Source organism: Solea solea, chromosome 2 (assembly GCF_958295425.1).
Source record: "Solea solea chromosome 2, fSolSol10.1, whole genome shotgun sequence".
In the NCBI taxonomy this organism is placed as follows: domain Eukaryota; kingdom Metazoa; phylum Chordata; class Actinopteri; order Pleuronectiformes; family Soleidae; genus Solea; species Solea solea.
In genome coordinates, this window is record NC_081135.1 from 23,112,608 (window position 1) to 23,125,775 (window position 13,168).

The following is a 13,168-nucleotide window of genomic DNA, read 5'->3' on the forward strand; positions in this document are numbered from 1 at the left end:
TGGTTTTGTCAAATGTTTTATTGAGTGTAGACATCTGGGCTACTGTAAAACATGCATTATCTGCAGAAGGGGGAGAGGAGCAGGTGGCATTGTCCCCGCTGTCAGCTGTGTCAGTGCTGGCACCCGTGATGGAGATTAATGAAGTATCTGGAGAGTAATATGCTCCTTCAAATGCTGCTACAATTTGGAGTGGGGGCCGATCCTGATCTTAAATAGCAAAGCTGTCAGAGTTTACTGAACCTGTGCTTTGGCACACGAGAAGGGATGCGATCCTACAGAATGGGGGGGTAACAATGCAGTCAGTTATGTAAGCAAAGGGATTGTTCTTATGTCACTTTTTCTTTGGTGCATTTGGTGTGTTAAATTTGAAAAAGATGATGTCTCCATCCTCAACAGTGTAGTTTCGTCCCTGTTGTCTATATTTCCCAGCTGCCTGTAAGGAAACAAAGAAAAGAGAATTAAGAGTCGAACAATCGTAAAACAATCATGACATTGTGGGATGCATAGTAAAGCGTTACATGCATTTGCAGGAATTTAAAAAGAAACGGTCATGTGGGATTCACTTCTGATCTATTGAATTGCCTTCATCAATTACTTTACTGTAAATGTATTACTCTCTCCAAACACACGCACACGCACACACACACACACACATTGTGCAGTTTCCATGACTTCAAAGGACATTACATTGACTGGGGAACTACTCCAACCTTAGCCCTATTGTAGTGGCGAACGTACACTTAATTCCAATGGCACCAAAAACCTGTTGGTAGGTTCCTAAGGGCTTGACTCGTAGGTATACCATTTTAAATCATCAATCACCAAAGCAAGAAAGAGTCATGTGAAGGGTTTGCACATTTATTTCCACTTGCCGTACATCCAGATTACATTTCCATCCACATATATCCAAGCTTCTTTCGGATCAACAACACATAGGAATATTCCCTTGATGTTCCAGGTCGTGAATGACGATGTATTGATTTAACAGTAATATAACGTAACGTGGTGTGACCTGACCTTTTTACAACAAACCTACTACAGCTAATAATGGACACGTCCACCTGCAAAATTGCTAGATATTTTCCAGTACCCATCCCTCTATCTATCATAGCCGTCAAAGATATCAAAGTGTCCATGGTACCTTTTATCTACTGAACATATCAAAGGTCCACAAAGCCACATTCCTTTCCTTGCAAGAATTTTAAATCAAAGGCTTAAGGCCAACGGTTAACTACTTTAAACTGTTCAGAAATAACACTGTAACAAGTAATCCTGCACTAATCATTAAGACTACACTGTAAAACTTTGATGTAAACGTACAGTGAAATGTGAACAGTATTTCACTGTATTACAGTATAGCCAGAGTTTAACCTGCTCAGCCTTTTGTAATATGCAGTAAACTATCACAGCATTCAAAATTGCATACACTATTCTTGCTGAGAAAGTAAAAGACATAATTAAGTCTTTTAGGACAATTTTGTAACAGCAGTGTTAGCTTAAATTAGCACATGACAGCACAGTTAGTATTAACTTTTGAACAAAACTTCTGTAAGATAGTTTAGGTCTATAGTCTTTTAGGTCCAATGACACAGACAAATCAAAGATGGATGATGAGCATAGAAAAAGAGGTGTCTAGCTGTCTCCTACAACAGTTTTGATCTACAGTATCAACATGACGCTGTTTGCTCACTGGAATTCATTCAAAGGTAGAAACATTTTGCGCATATTTTACCTCAAAACGAGACTTGATATCACAAATATTATCAGTTTTATTGTTGATTCTTACTATTATTATTATTTTTATTATTACAATAATCTTGTGATAATCACTGGTGCCTGTGACAGTGGAACAACATCTGCAAATACTTATGCCGTCTCTACTAAAATTGTTAGGGCTGACACTACACTTGCATTATTGTTTTTGATAATTGTTAAGGTACTTTGTGAAACAAGTCATATAGTTCAGTATTTTGCTATATCTCATTCATAAATTGATACCATTAATCCTGAGAGGGGCACAAAAGGTAAGCCATGGGATGGTACAGAGCAAGTAGAGTGGGAAGATAAGTAAATCCTCATGTCACTACACTCATCAAGAAGCTCAGTGACTTCAAGTGAGGCTTTGTGTGACCTTTCACAACCAAAAAAACATTAATTCACTCACAGACTCACTCACTACAAACACGATTGCTGATGTTTTGCAGCACGTTAATTAATACAATTTGATGTTCCTATTTTGTGCTTTAAATGTTCACTCATCAAAAATAACAAAAAGTAGTCAAAAGATTTAAGGATTTTATGTTCCACTGGTGACACGTATGTTTTTGCTTTTGTTAAATACATTTCAACAAACAGTGCCCTAGGGTTACCCCCAACAGTTTGAAAGGAGAGAGGTTTGAGACAACCCAAGGTCTTGCACTTGAGAGTGTCTTTTCTCCTGGAGCAAATACTCACACCGAGGAAACCACCCTTATTAGTCCAGGTCGTGAATGATGACCACCCTACAAAACTGCTAGATGTTTTCCAGTACCTATCTTCCAATCCCGCTCTATCATAGCAGTCAAAGATATCAAAGTGTCCACAGTACCTTTTATCAAATAACATCGAAAGTCAACAAAGCCACATTCCTTTCCTTGCAAGAATATTTAATCAAAGGCTTAAAGCCAACACTTACTTTAACTGTTCACAAATCACACAATAATCCTGCACTAATCATTTAAACTAACCCTGAACAAAATTAACTCAATACTGCCTCCTACATTTCCCGGCCACTAATTGGGAGGCAGTAAGGCTACCTACTCAAAAAAGCAAGGAGGCGCCTGCAATATACATATGCATTACATGTACCGCCCTTTTGTATACATTTCAATAGGTCTTATTGAAATTTTATGAGTCCATTTCACAAACGAAACAGAGCTTTTCTACAGGTCTTTCCTGAGTGCTTGATTTTGTTTTGACCAGCACTCTGTGAACAAGTCCCTTTGCATCTGGAATGGTTTGGATGACTTGACCCAAGACCCATGGGTTTCTTGGTGCAGAGTCATCAACAATCATTACTATATCTCCAGGACTAAGGTTTTGCTTCACTTGAGTCCATTTTTGATGCTCCTGTAGAAGGGGCAGATATTCACATATCTATCGCTTCCAGAATAGATCGGCTAGGTACTGCACCCGTTTCCATCTTCTGCGTGAATACAAATCCTCTCTCTCAAACAATCCCGGTGGCAGCAGCGGCTCCCTTTTTATTAGCAAAAGGTGATTCGGGGTCAAAGCTTCAAGGTCGTTAGGTCGTCAGATTATGTTATTATTGGCCTGTCATTTATTATTGCTTCAATTTCACACATACAGTAAGTGTATGCAGATTATTTCATTAAAGATCCACTCTACTTCCTTTTGACAAAGTGTGTCTTGTATCTTGTCTTGTTTCCATTGTCACACACACGCGCACACGCACATACGCATGTTGGACATTCATGACTTGAGGGGACATTGCATTGTCTTACGTTAATTTCCTGGAGACTTACTCTAACCTTAACCACAATTACTACTGGCCTAATCCTAACCTTACCCTAACCCTAACCTCAACCTAACCTAACATATCTTCACCTTAAAATATAATCATTTACATTGTGGGGACTTGATTTTTGTCCCCACAAGGAAGACAAGTCCCCATAATGTGGCTGTGTAAACAGTTTTAGGTCCCCACAACATTAGTAATACCTGCACACACATACACACACGGGCGCCTGAAATCCCCATTTCAGTTTTATGTACACAAGCACACAATGTTTATAAGTCTTTGATTATTGCAAACTTCTCAAGGAAAGAAAATAAGTTCTAACATTTCTTTTGTATACAGTAAGTGTTTGTTCTCTGTCCCGGCAATCTCAAAATAATTGACTTGAAGTGCTAATACAGACAGGTTTATGCATTCTGGTTCTGCACAGCGCACAATTAATTAGAGGAATCAATGTCCCTTTAAAGGCTCAGGAGACCATTTAATCCAAGCTCAATACCAGCAGAAACACTGGATGGAGAGGGAGACGGGGAAGAAAATCAATGGCTATTTGTGATTCCTGAGTATGTATTAAACCAGACATGTCTAACTGGTTCATTTGCACTTGAAAGCAGCCATCTGGAGCAGCAAGCTTGGCTTAAGCAGATATGATTACTAATAATGTGATATCCTCGTACACTGGCCCCATTCAGACAGCCTATTCCCACAACTGGCATTAAATAGCACAGACCTTAATGCCACAGTCAGAAATGCTCCATGTTCTTATGAGGCTCAAAAAGGGATTAGTAAGAGAGCATGCAGTAAGGACCTGACACTCAGATCTGAACCTCAGATAACAATGGTGAAACCCCTGAGAGACCGCCACATTTCACCCCCTGTTTGCCGCCTATGAAGGGTGTGGACAATACACTGCTGCTGCATTAAATATGAAATGCTTATTTAAAAAAGAAGAAAGAAAGAAAGAAAGAAAAAAGACTTGAATAGTGAAGAGATCTGAATGTTTATGGAGTTGGTGGAGGTGATAGTGGGATATTGTAACAGCATAGCTTAAAGAGCTGCTGCTCAGAAACGCCGCATGTGCTGTAGCAAGATTAACTTCCGGTTTTCATTTACTTAAAGGTGCGCGTAACATTTAGGAGGGTGTATCGTTAGAAAATGAATATTCTACCCATGAATACTTTATTCAATTTATTTAGTTTAGTCAAGTCTTGCTTTGCATATGTTTTCATAGCAGGCTAAACAAAAGTGTTTTTTGCATTTTGAAGTGGAGGCTTATGACACAAAGAACAACTCCACCTACATAAACCCAGTGAATAAGGCAACAAAAAAAGGAGGAGGAGACCATAGAGAGAGTGGGTAACTGGACCTTTAACTCAACAAGTTAAAATGTGTGCAAAAAGGAAATGTATTCTAAAAACAAGTTCATTCTATACAGTGTTGATTAACATATAATTAAATCTGTAGAATTCATACAGAAAATGGAAAGAAGAAAGAACATAACAAAGTTATAATTCGAGAGGAGGTGAATTTGTGGAACAGTTAGGAGCTGGAGCTAAAAAATAAAGTAAATGTATAAATCAGTTTCAATGCAGGTAACAAACTTTTCTAAAGACATATGGATGAGCATTTGTACTTGAATAGAATGTATAGTCATGTTTATGGTATTAGATTGTAAATAATAAAGTAATAATTGCTCGCATTTATATTTGGGTTGCATATAGTGGTACTGTTATATATAAGTACTATCTTCCTAATTGTTTATTCTTTTGTTTTGTTTTTATTTTGTTTAATTCTTTGTCTTTTATTTGCATACATGTTTTCATACATGTTTTATTTTACACAGCTCTAAATAAATTCATTCATTCATTATTATTTCAGGTTAGTAAGTGAATGCCTTATCTAAAACATGCGAAGAAAATTGTAAAACTTGCACATAAAATCTGATATTATTTTTGACAAGATTGTGCCCACAACCCATTTAAAAGGTCAAAACAAACACTGGCTATAATAGAAATGAGATACGCAAGTCCCATTTATGTGCTTCACACCCATGAAACAACTCTCATAAGAGGAATTTCACACTTTATTTAACTCGCCGCTTTATATCACTGTCACACGGCTTCAGTGGCTGGGGCATTTGGCAGTAGAGAGCTGTAAGCTAACAGCGCTCGCTCTATAGATCTGATAAATGCCTGGTGAGGAGAAGAAATGTTACCTCTGAGCAGCTGTGCTAAGCTGCACAGAGCTACTATCAGCCAGTTAAGACACATTGTGATAAAGATATGCACAGCTGGAGCAGAGTGGCAGTGTTTAGAGCCAGAATCAGCTGGCTTGTCAGGAGTGGTGCTGGAGTATGTGCAGTAATTTCTTCCCCTGAGTAAAGGTGAGTAGCAGTTTGCAGTCAGATCTATGTGGTGACTGTCAGCTCCACTGATCACAGGAGACTTCCCCTCATCTGCTCTGGCACCCTGACTGCTCACCTTGACAGAGTTCTCGCTGCCTTCCTCTTTAAAATCCTGGAATTTCATTACTTCCGCCATAATGAAGCCCTTCTCAAAGTCTGTGTGGATCTTGCCCGCAGCCTGTGGAGCCTTAGTTCCTTTCTGTCACAGGGAAGGGGAAAGAGAGGACAAATGAATTGTTTAGGAGAAGATGGATTACAGCATGCGAGCGACATGGTGTTTGATAGGGTGATAGTGTTGCGAGCATCACTCCAGGGTGTTTTCAGTCGGGGGTATTCTTGCCTCAGACCTGATTTCTGGATAGCTTTCCACTCGGCCGTGCCCTGCTAGAGCGGCCTGGACACAGATAAGGACCCAGCAACTGTTATCAATGCCTCCTGATTCCCATTCCGTGGTTGTATTGATTTCTGTCCAAGCAATCTTGCCTTATTGTGGGTCGCTGCTCGGCTCTCTGGTCATGACAGCAAGAAGACCTGGTGTTGCAGTGAAAGGCCAGGGTGATACAGACCTCACTGCACCAGGCCTCACTATTGCGATACTACTAATTTGGTAATTCAAATCAAAACCTTTAATTTCTACTTCAGTGTTATAGAGGTGGGGATCCGTAAATCAGCATGCAGTTATTTTAATCAAATTTCACAAGTAAAAATAAATCAATTCCTCTTTACAAGACCCAACTACACTGCTTGATAAAATGTGCAATTTATATGCACTAAAATAAAGCTGGACTGAAATGACAAATGACCCAAATAAGTGACATGGCTGGTGCATGTGTATCCGTATGAGTCCTGCCTGTCGACCTGCTGGCTCCCTCTCTCTGCTCTGCAGCTCTGTGCTCAGGAACTGTTGAGCAGTTTTAATTATGTAAATAATCAGGTTGGGGTCAACATATTTCATGCCAAAAGAATGATGTGTATTTAATGACTCTAATACATTACCATCTCTTTGCAATCTCACTGACGGAGTGCTTGTGAGTTTAACTACCATTAATCAGCATCAAGGTTTGTCTATCTGGAGAAAAATAGATTAAGGGAGGATTTTTTTTTTTCATATGGTGCATTACAAGGGATCCACATTGTCCTAGTTAAGAGCTATGCAGAGCAGGCTGATTGATAATGGTCACCTCGAGGCTGCCTAATAAACCATGTTAAAGGACTTACGAACACGACATTACTGAGTGTAGTTTTTACAATGCAAGATGTATTGGCTTAATATAGTTACTCACTGATGCTTACCTGACTAAATGCCCCTCACACACAATCAAGGCTGGCTGTAATCAGTTATGTTGAGTAGGACAAGCATGTTTTAGAGGAGGTCTTTTGAAGTGTTTTGAGACTTTTTTTTGTAAAAAGCAAGGGCATCAGTCAGACGGGGATGAATGTGTGCCTCAACCCGGTGATTCCATTTGACTTAAATGTAATGTATCTTGTGTTTGAGGGAGGGAGTGAGCTCACCTTTCCCTCTGGGCTCAAAGATATTTTTAAAAGCAGCAGGACTGGAGGTTTAGTATTATTGTTTTGTTGTCACTGGCAAAATAACCAAGAGAGTTGTTTGATACACTGCTATAACATTTAATAAGTACCAATGTGGGGCATCCCGTGTGCAGGCATTATGAGGCTCATACTGTGGACCTGAAATAGTTTGGTTTATATGTGATCTCTTGCTGCCGTGACTTATTGTTCTTTCTAAACCATCTTGTAAAAGCAAAATGATCTTCAAAAAGAACAAACAATGTGGTATATCTTAACATACTTGACAGTGTACATGACAGTGTTTGTTTTTTTCCCTATTCATCAATGGTTTTGAATATATATCATGAGATATTCTGAGATATTACTTGACTGTTTTTGTGTAAAAATTAGGACAACGAATGAAACATTGCCTTTTCAATGATGTTTATGGGATTGAAGGTGTTTAGTTTTATTAAATATTTGATTTAAAAATACAATTCCTTGATCCACATTCTGTTACATGCAGGGTGCAAATCAGTTTTTTTGGGCGACAGGAATCATCACCCTCAAAATATATTACACATCACAGGTCAAACCAAATATGCCTGGTCTGTTTATTTTGATTCCAGTAACACTATAATCTTTTTTTTTTTTTTAACTCAGTTGATTTTATTGATTACTCTTTTTCTTGTTGGATGTTCTATTTATTACTTAAAATATCTGTAAGTAGATAAGATAACACACTAGTAGAAATGTAAGTGAATGTAAACAATCCTGTTTTTTTTGTTTCAAAAATTTTTCTGGAAACATTGTTTCAGGAAACGTCTTCGTTCACTGTAAAAGTCCTCCCAAAACAACTCTAAACACTGGCATATGTACACTCTAGTACATATGCCAGGCCTGTACGTGGCGCTGTAGCACTGCTACAGAAATACACCAAAACCAGAGAAGAAGATGTTGAGCGTCATGCGCAGTGTAGAAAACCTTTTTTTGTCAATAAATCTTTATTCGAATAAGTATACATTACAATGTGTCCAATAACAGAAACTGAGACAGAAAGAAGCAAGACAACTAACAAAATAAAAAAACTAAATTCCAAACACTAGAAGAGCAAGACGACGACGACAAAGATAAGCAACAGTGAATGCAAGTCCAAGAGGGAGGTGGGATTATGGCATCATTGTTTACCCCGAAAAAGCATATTGGTTGTTTTATTGGGCGTTTGGAGATGTCCCCACAACACAGTTTCAATGTGGATAAAACACAGATACGGTTAAAACCTTTTGGCAGATTCATCTAGACTCGTTTTCATGTGGACTTCAGGTTTAGAAAAAAGTTGAAACCACCTTCTTGGACACAAAATATGACTGGTCAAGTACCTTATCATATCTGTGCTTAATTTTCGTCATCTGTATTGATGTAAGTCCTGTGATCGCGTTGCACAAAGGTCTTGGCGGGCTGCGCTCAGTAAACTGAGACACACGGGGAGGAGGAGCTCCCAGCGAGGCCCACAAACAGTCGAATGAAAAGCGACATCAATTTTGGCACAGACAACCTCTGTCACACAGATTAGGCAGGCACAATGCACAGGCTCCTTATCTCCAGTGGCAGGAGGAGGGCAGGCAGATCTGCACAGGATGGAAACATTCTCATGGACGTAATGGGCAAAATCAATTGTTGCCCTCCTCAATCAATGTAGCCCCCACTTTCACTGTTCAGCAGCTCACCAGTAATTGAAGTTATCCTTGGCCTGTAATGACTAGCTAAAGCACAACCATGACAAAGTTGAGAGTGTGTGATATCAGTGAGGGTGCCAGCAGGGTGGAACATGGAACACTGTGTGTATCGCTTTGTGTGTATGTGTGTGTGTACACGTGATACACACCCCCACTCTCTCATGTACATGCACAGCAGCCAGCTGGCTCTTACCCGAACGGTCCATGCACGGACCTCATCTGGTCCAGCAGTGAAGAAGTACTCCAGCTGCAGGGCAGCGTAGCCTGCCTTGATGATCTTGCTCAGAGCGCTGGTGGGGAGAGAATTCGGCTTGAGTCATCGGGTATGAACTGTTTGTTTATATATTCTTTACTGCCACTGATGCCTTGACAGAGTTCACTTCAGTGGCAAGGCCCCATTCATTCCCATATAAACTCATTAAAGGAACAAGATGGGTCACTTCATTTCACGTAGGACATTCAACTCTCCAATGGTTTCTTTGATTAATTACAAAGCTCGTGGACTCATTTAGCATTTTTAAGAATTTAACGCGATGCCTCGTTCTGCTCAGAGGGGGGAAAAAAAATCTGCTGTCACAATTTTTCTCTCCATAGAGGTTTTCACACAAGAACAATAAACTCAAAATGCCCAAGTTATAATTATACCTACAGATGACAGATGACAGTTAAAAACTTAATTTAGAGGAAAACCCTTTGACTGAGTTGTTCAGTAAGAAGAGGGATCCTTTGCTTTATAATGGTAATTACTCTGCCATTTATTATTCTATCAGCACATGCAATTAAAGGAGTGCATGGAGGACACAGCTGATAATAAAGTGTGGGGAGACTGAATGCTAATTAACCTCTGCGTCTTGAGCTCTGTGCAGTACTTCTCCTTCTCCTCTTCACTCTTGTCCTGTAGCTGGTTCTCCAGGCCGCCACTGAAGGGGATGACCAATGCTCCGGGGTCATGACTATCCACCCACTCCTTGATTTTCACCAACCTAGTAAAAAAAGAAAAAAGAGAGAGAGACAACAGCAGCCGCAAAACTAGTCAGAGAACTTAATTAACACCAAAGTATTTGTTATCTGCTGGTGCATGAATATTCATGAAAGCAGCTGAACATATGAGTGTTTGCAGGAGACTGCACTCCAAACGAAGAATTTTGTTCGGAGAGTTTGACTTTATTGCCACAGAAGTTTCCGGCTAAATGTTTGATTTGACTCTTTGCAAAGAGCACAATCAACACTGATCTCTTCATAACTTGAGCAAAATGTTTCAAAAGTATAGCTATATACCCTTTTTTTATTTTAAGAAATACAGTTGACAGTTTAATGTTTTCAGATGCCTGCATGGACGACATGCTGAATTATGATCTAAGGAGGTTCTTAATGCACATGCATTCATTCCCTACTGCTTTATTCTCCATATGAGGGTCATGGGGGCCACTAGAGCCAATCCCAGTTGACATAGGGCAAAGGTCAGGGTATAATCTGGACAGATTAGTCCATCGCAGGGCCAACACAGAGATGAAAGTTAACCTCTGGTTTGGACTGGGTTGTAAACCTGGGTCAGTGCTGGCCAATGGTGTTATGCAGCCCTATGTAAATGTAGATTACATGAAAGCCAGTTTTTTTGTTTTCTTTGAGAAATGTTCTGCAGTAGATGCTGGATGAATATTGTGGGTTGAAAATACAAATTCTACCTGGGATGTAATAAAGTAGAATATTTGGGTGAAATTATTAATTCATACATTCATTCATTCATTCATTCATCTTCTACCGGTTTATACTGCACAGGAGGAGGTTGTGGGGGTCTTAAGTGAAATTAGATCGCAAAAACATATTGAAGCAGAGGAGCATAAATAATGGTTTCTTTTCTTTTTTTTCTTCACACCACAGCTCACATCAACCACAGCATTGCGGTTTTCCTGGTTTTAAAAAGAGAAAGACTCTGAAAATCATACACCTGCTAAGTGGAGGAAATACAGCTGCTAATAAATGTCTCTTAAATTCCCTTAACACTTAAGTTTTTTTGTTGTTTTTTGTCTTCCAGTCCAGCAGGACACCTGACATCGCAGGACAAAGATATCCTTACACTTAATGGTAACTTAGAGTCAGAACAATATAAGGTGGTTAGGACAATTATGAGATTAGCCCCACAAGCTCTCAGGCTGGGATTGAACAGGTTTTAAAGAACAAAATCACACAAATCCATTTTCACACGGCAGCCCTGACACGGCTCCTGGGCTGGATTGATTCAGAGGGGTCCCCATCATTATCTGTAATCCTAGTTTCCTGTTTAAAGCCCATAACAATCAAAGACTGGGAGGAACCCGACCACCTCAATACCACATCTATTCCAATAACAATGTCAGTACTTTATCACCTACAGCACCATATCACTGCCCCTACCTAATGATTATCAATATACAATATATGACAGAGTAACGGGTGCAGGAAGATCACAGTTTGGCTTTGATTGGATGTTTTGCACAACAAGCTACAGGGTAAATTTGAAATGCCTCATATGCCAGTTTGTCTGTCTGTTCAGATGCACATCTATTAAGAGCCGTAACCTAATATTTTCCCTTTCTGCTCACACTACACTGTGTATGCTGAGTTGATGTTCGTGGCAGCCAGTGTCTCACCAACAAAGGACAGGAAAATAAAACGCATTTAGTCAAAGCCAAAAAACCTGAAAACACAGGCGATGGCAGGCGCTCCGAGAGGGGAAAAAATCCAATCTGAGATAATAACAGCTGTAGTTTGTCACTTTTAGCAGCACAGCTGTCTATTTGGTGGCACGTTATTTGCATTCCTCAGGTATTGCGTTCGCTACAGGCGGCTGAATAATGATTCACAAATCACTCTCTCCACACCAGTCAAGGGCTGCGATCCTTTGAATAGACCATTGTACCTGAGACTGTAATTGGTGAAGACTTGACAGAGCCGAGCCAAGCTAGCCAAGTAACAAAGAGGCTCTTGGTAGAAAGCTGAGGGATGATTTTAATAATGTGAAGCCGAGACACAGAACGTGAGCTGCAAATGAGCACAGGGGTTCTCTGGGTCCTTGCACTGAGTGACACAGGACCAGACAAACACCTTGCCATAGGAACATGAAACACCCCCTTCTCTAAACTCCAGAAACAAAGCACTGTCAATTAAGAGCCTTGATGCTCCGTCAACACGACTCCCAAAACCAATCCTGTCAACATCACTGCCGCCGCTTTGCAATTTGTATTTATGTCCTTTCCAATTATTTGCAAGACTTTTCGTGTAAATTGGGCGCAAATGTTTATGTAACACATGTCGCAAATACTTTTGTCTTGTCCTCGTGTCAATTATGAAATTCTGAATCATGGAGGGGTATCTGTGAATATCTGCATTACAGAGAAAAATACAAGGGCCGTTTACAATTTCTTTTCAATGCCATGTAATTATTCTGCAGTAGTCAATAGTCAAACAACCAGTAGAAATTGTTATTAGTATTATTACAAATCTAGGCTACACAAAAATAAGACGTGTGTGTCTGTGAGTGTTTGTGTGTGTGTGTTTGTCCGTGACATGTCAGTCTCCTTTTATGTCCCAGCATTAAGTGCACATCTCTCACTGCTCAGTTAATAGAAAGATTCAGCACTTTCGGGTCCTGATATCCCTCTCTGAACAAATGATGCCTGAAATTTTTATTCTTTTTATAATGGAATTCCAATGGCCTCTGCTGCAAATCAGCTGGAAATTTTTGCATATCAAGTGGGAAAAATTAAATGTTAACCACGTTTTAATGTGATTAAGGGTGACAGGGACATTATTTCTGCTACTCATTCACCAGCCTGAAGCTCAAACAAGTCCAAGGAACAAGCCGTGTGTTTGTGCTCCCCCCACTGCTCTCGATACAAAGACGGAAATAGTTTATATATATATATATATATATATATATATATATATATATATATATATATATACATACATATATATATAAATATAAAACATTTATGCATTGTTAATTTTAGTATATGTTAA

The 13,168-nt window shown here is 39.5% G+C and overlaps 1 protein-coding gene across 3 annotated transcripts in view; it reads right to left on the reverse strand.

Annotated features, from left to right (window-relative positions):
* LOC131448466 (obg-like ATPase 1) overlaps positions 1–13,168 on the reverse strand; it is a 47,934-nt gene continuing 34,766 nt past the window's right edge. For 2 of the 3 annotated variants that reach the window (XM_058620952.1, XM_058620962.1), the window contains 4 exons: positions 10,009–10,149; positions 9,360–9,456; positions 5,998–6,120; positions 1–433 (listed from right to left, as the gene is read on the reverse strand). In XM_058620952.1, the coding sequence (XP_058476935.1) occupies positions 332–433; positions 5,998–6,120; positions 9,360–9,456; positions 10,009–10,149 (463 nt within the window). In that variant the 3' untranslated portion in view covers positions 1–331. Of the gene's footprint in view, positions 434–5,997; positions 6,121–8,484; positions 9,059–9,359; positions 9,457–10,008; positions 10,150–13,168 lie in introns of those variants that run through there. The other variant, XM_058620973.1, reaches the window with a different exon arrangement.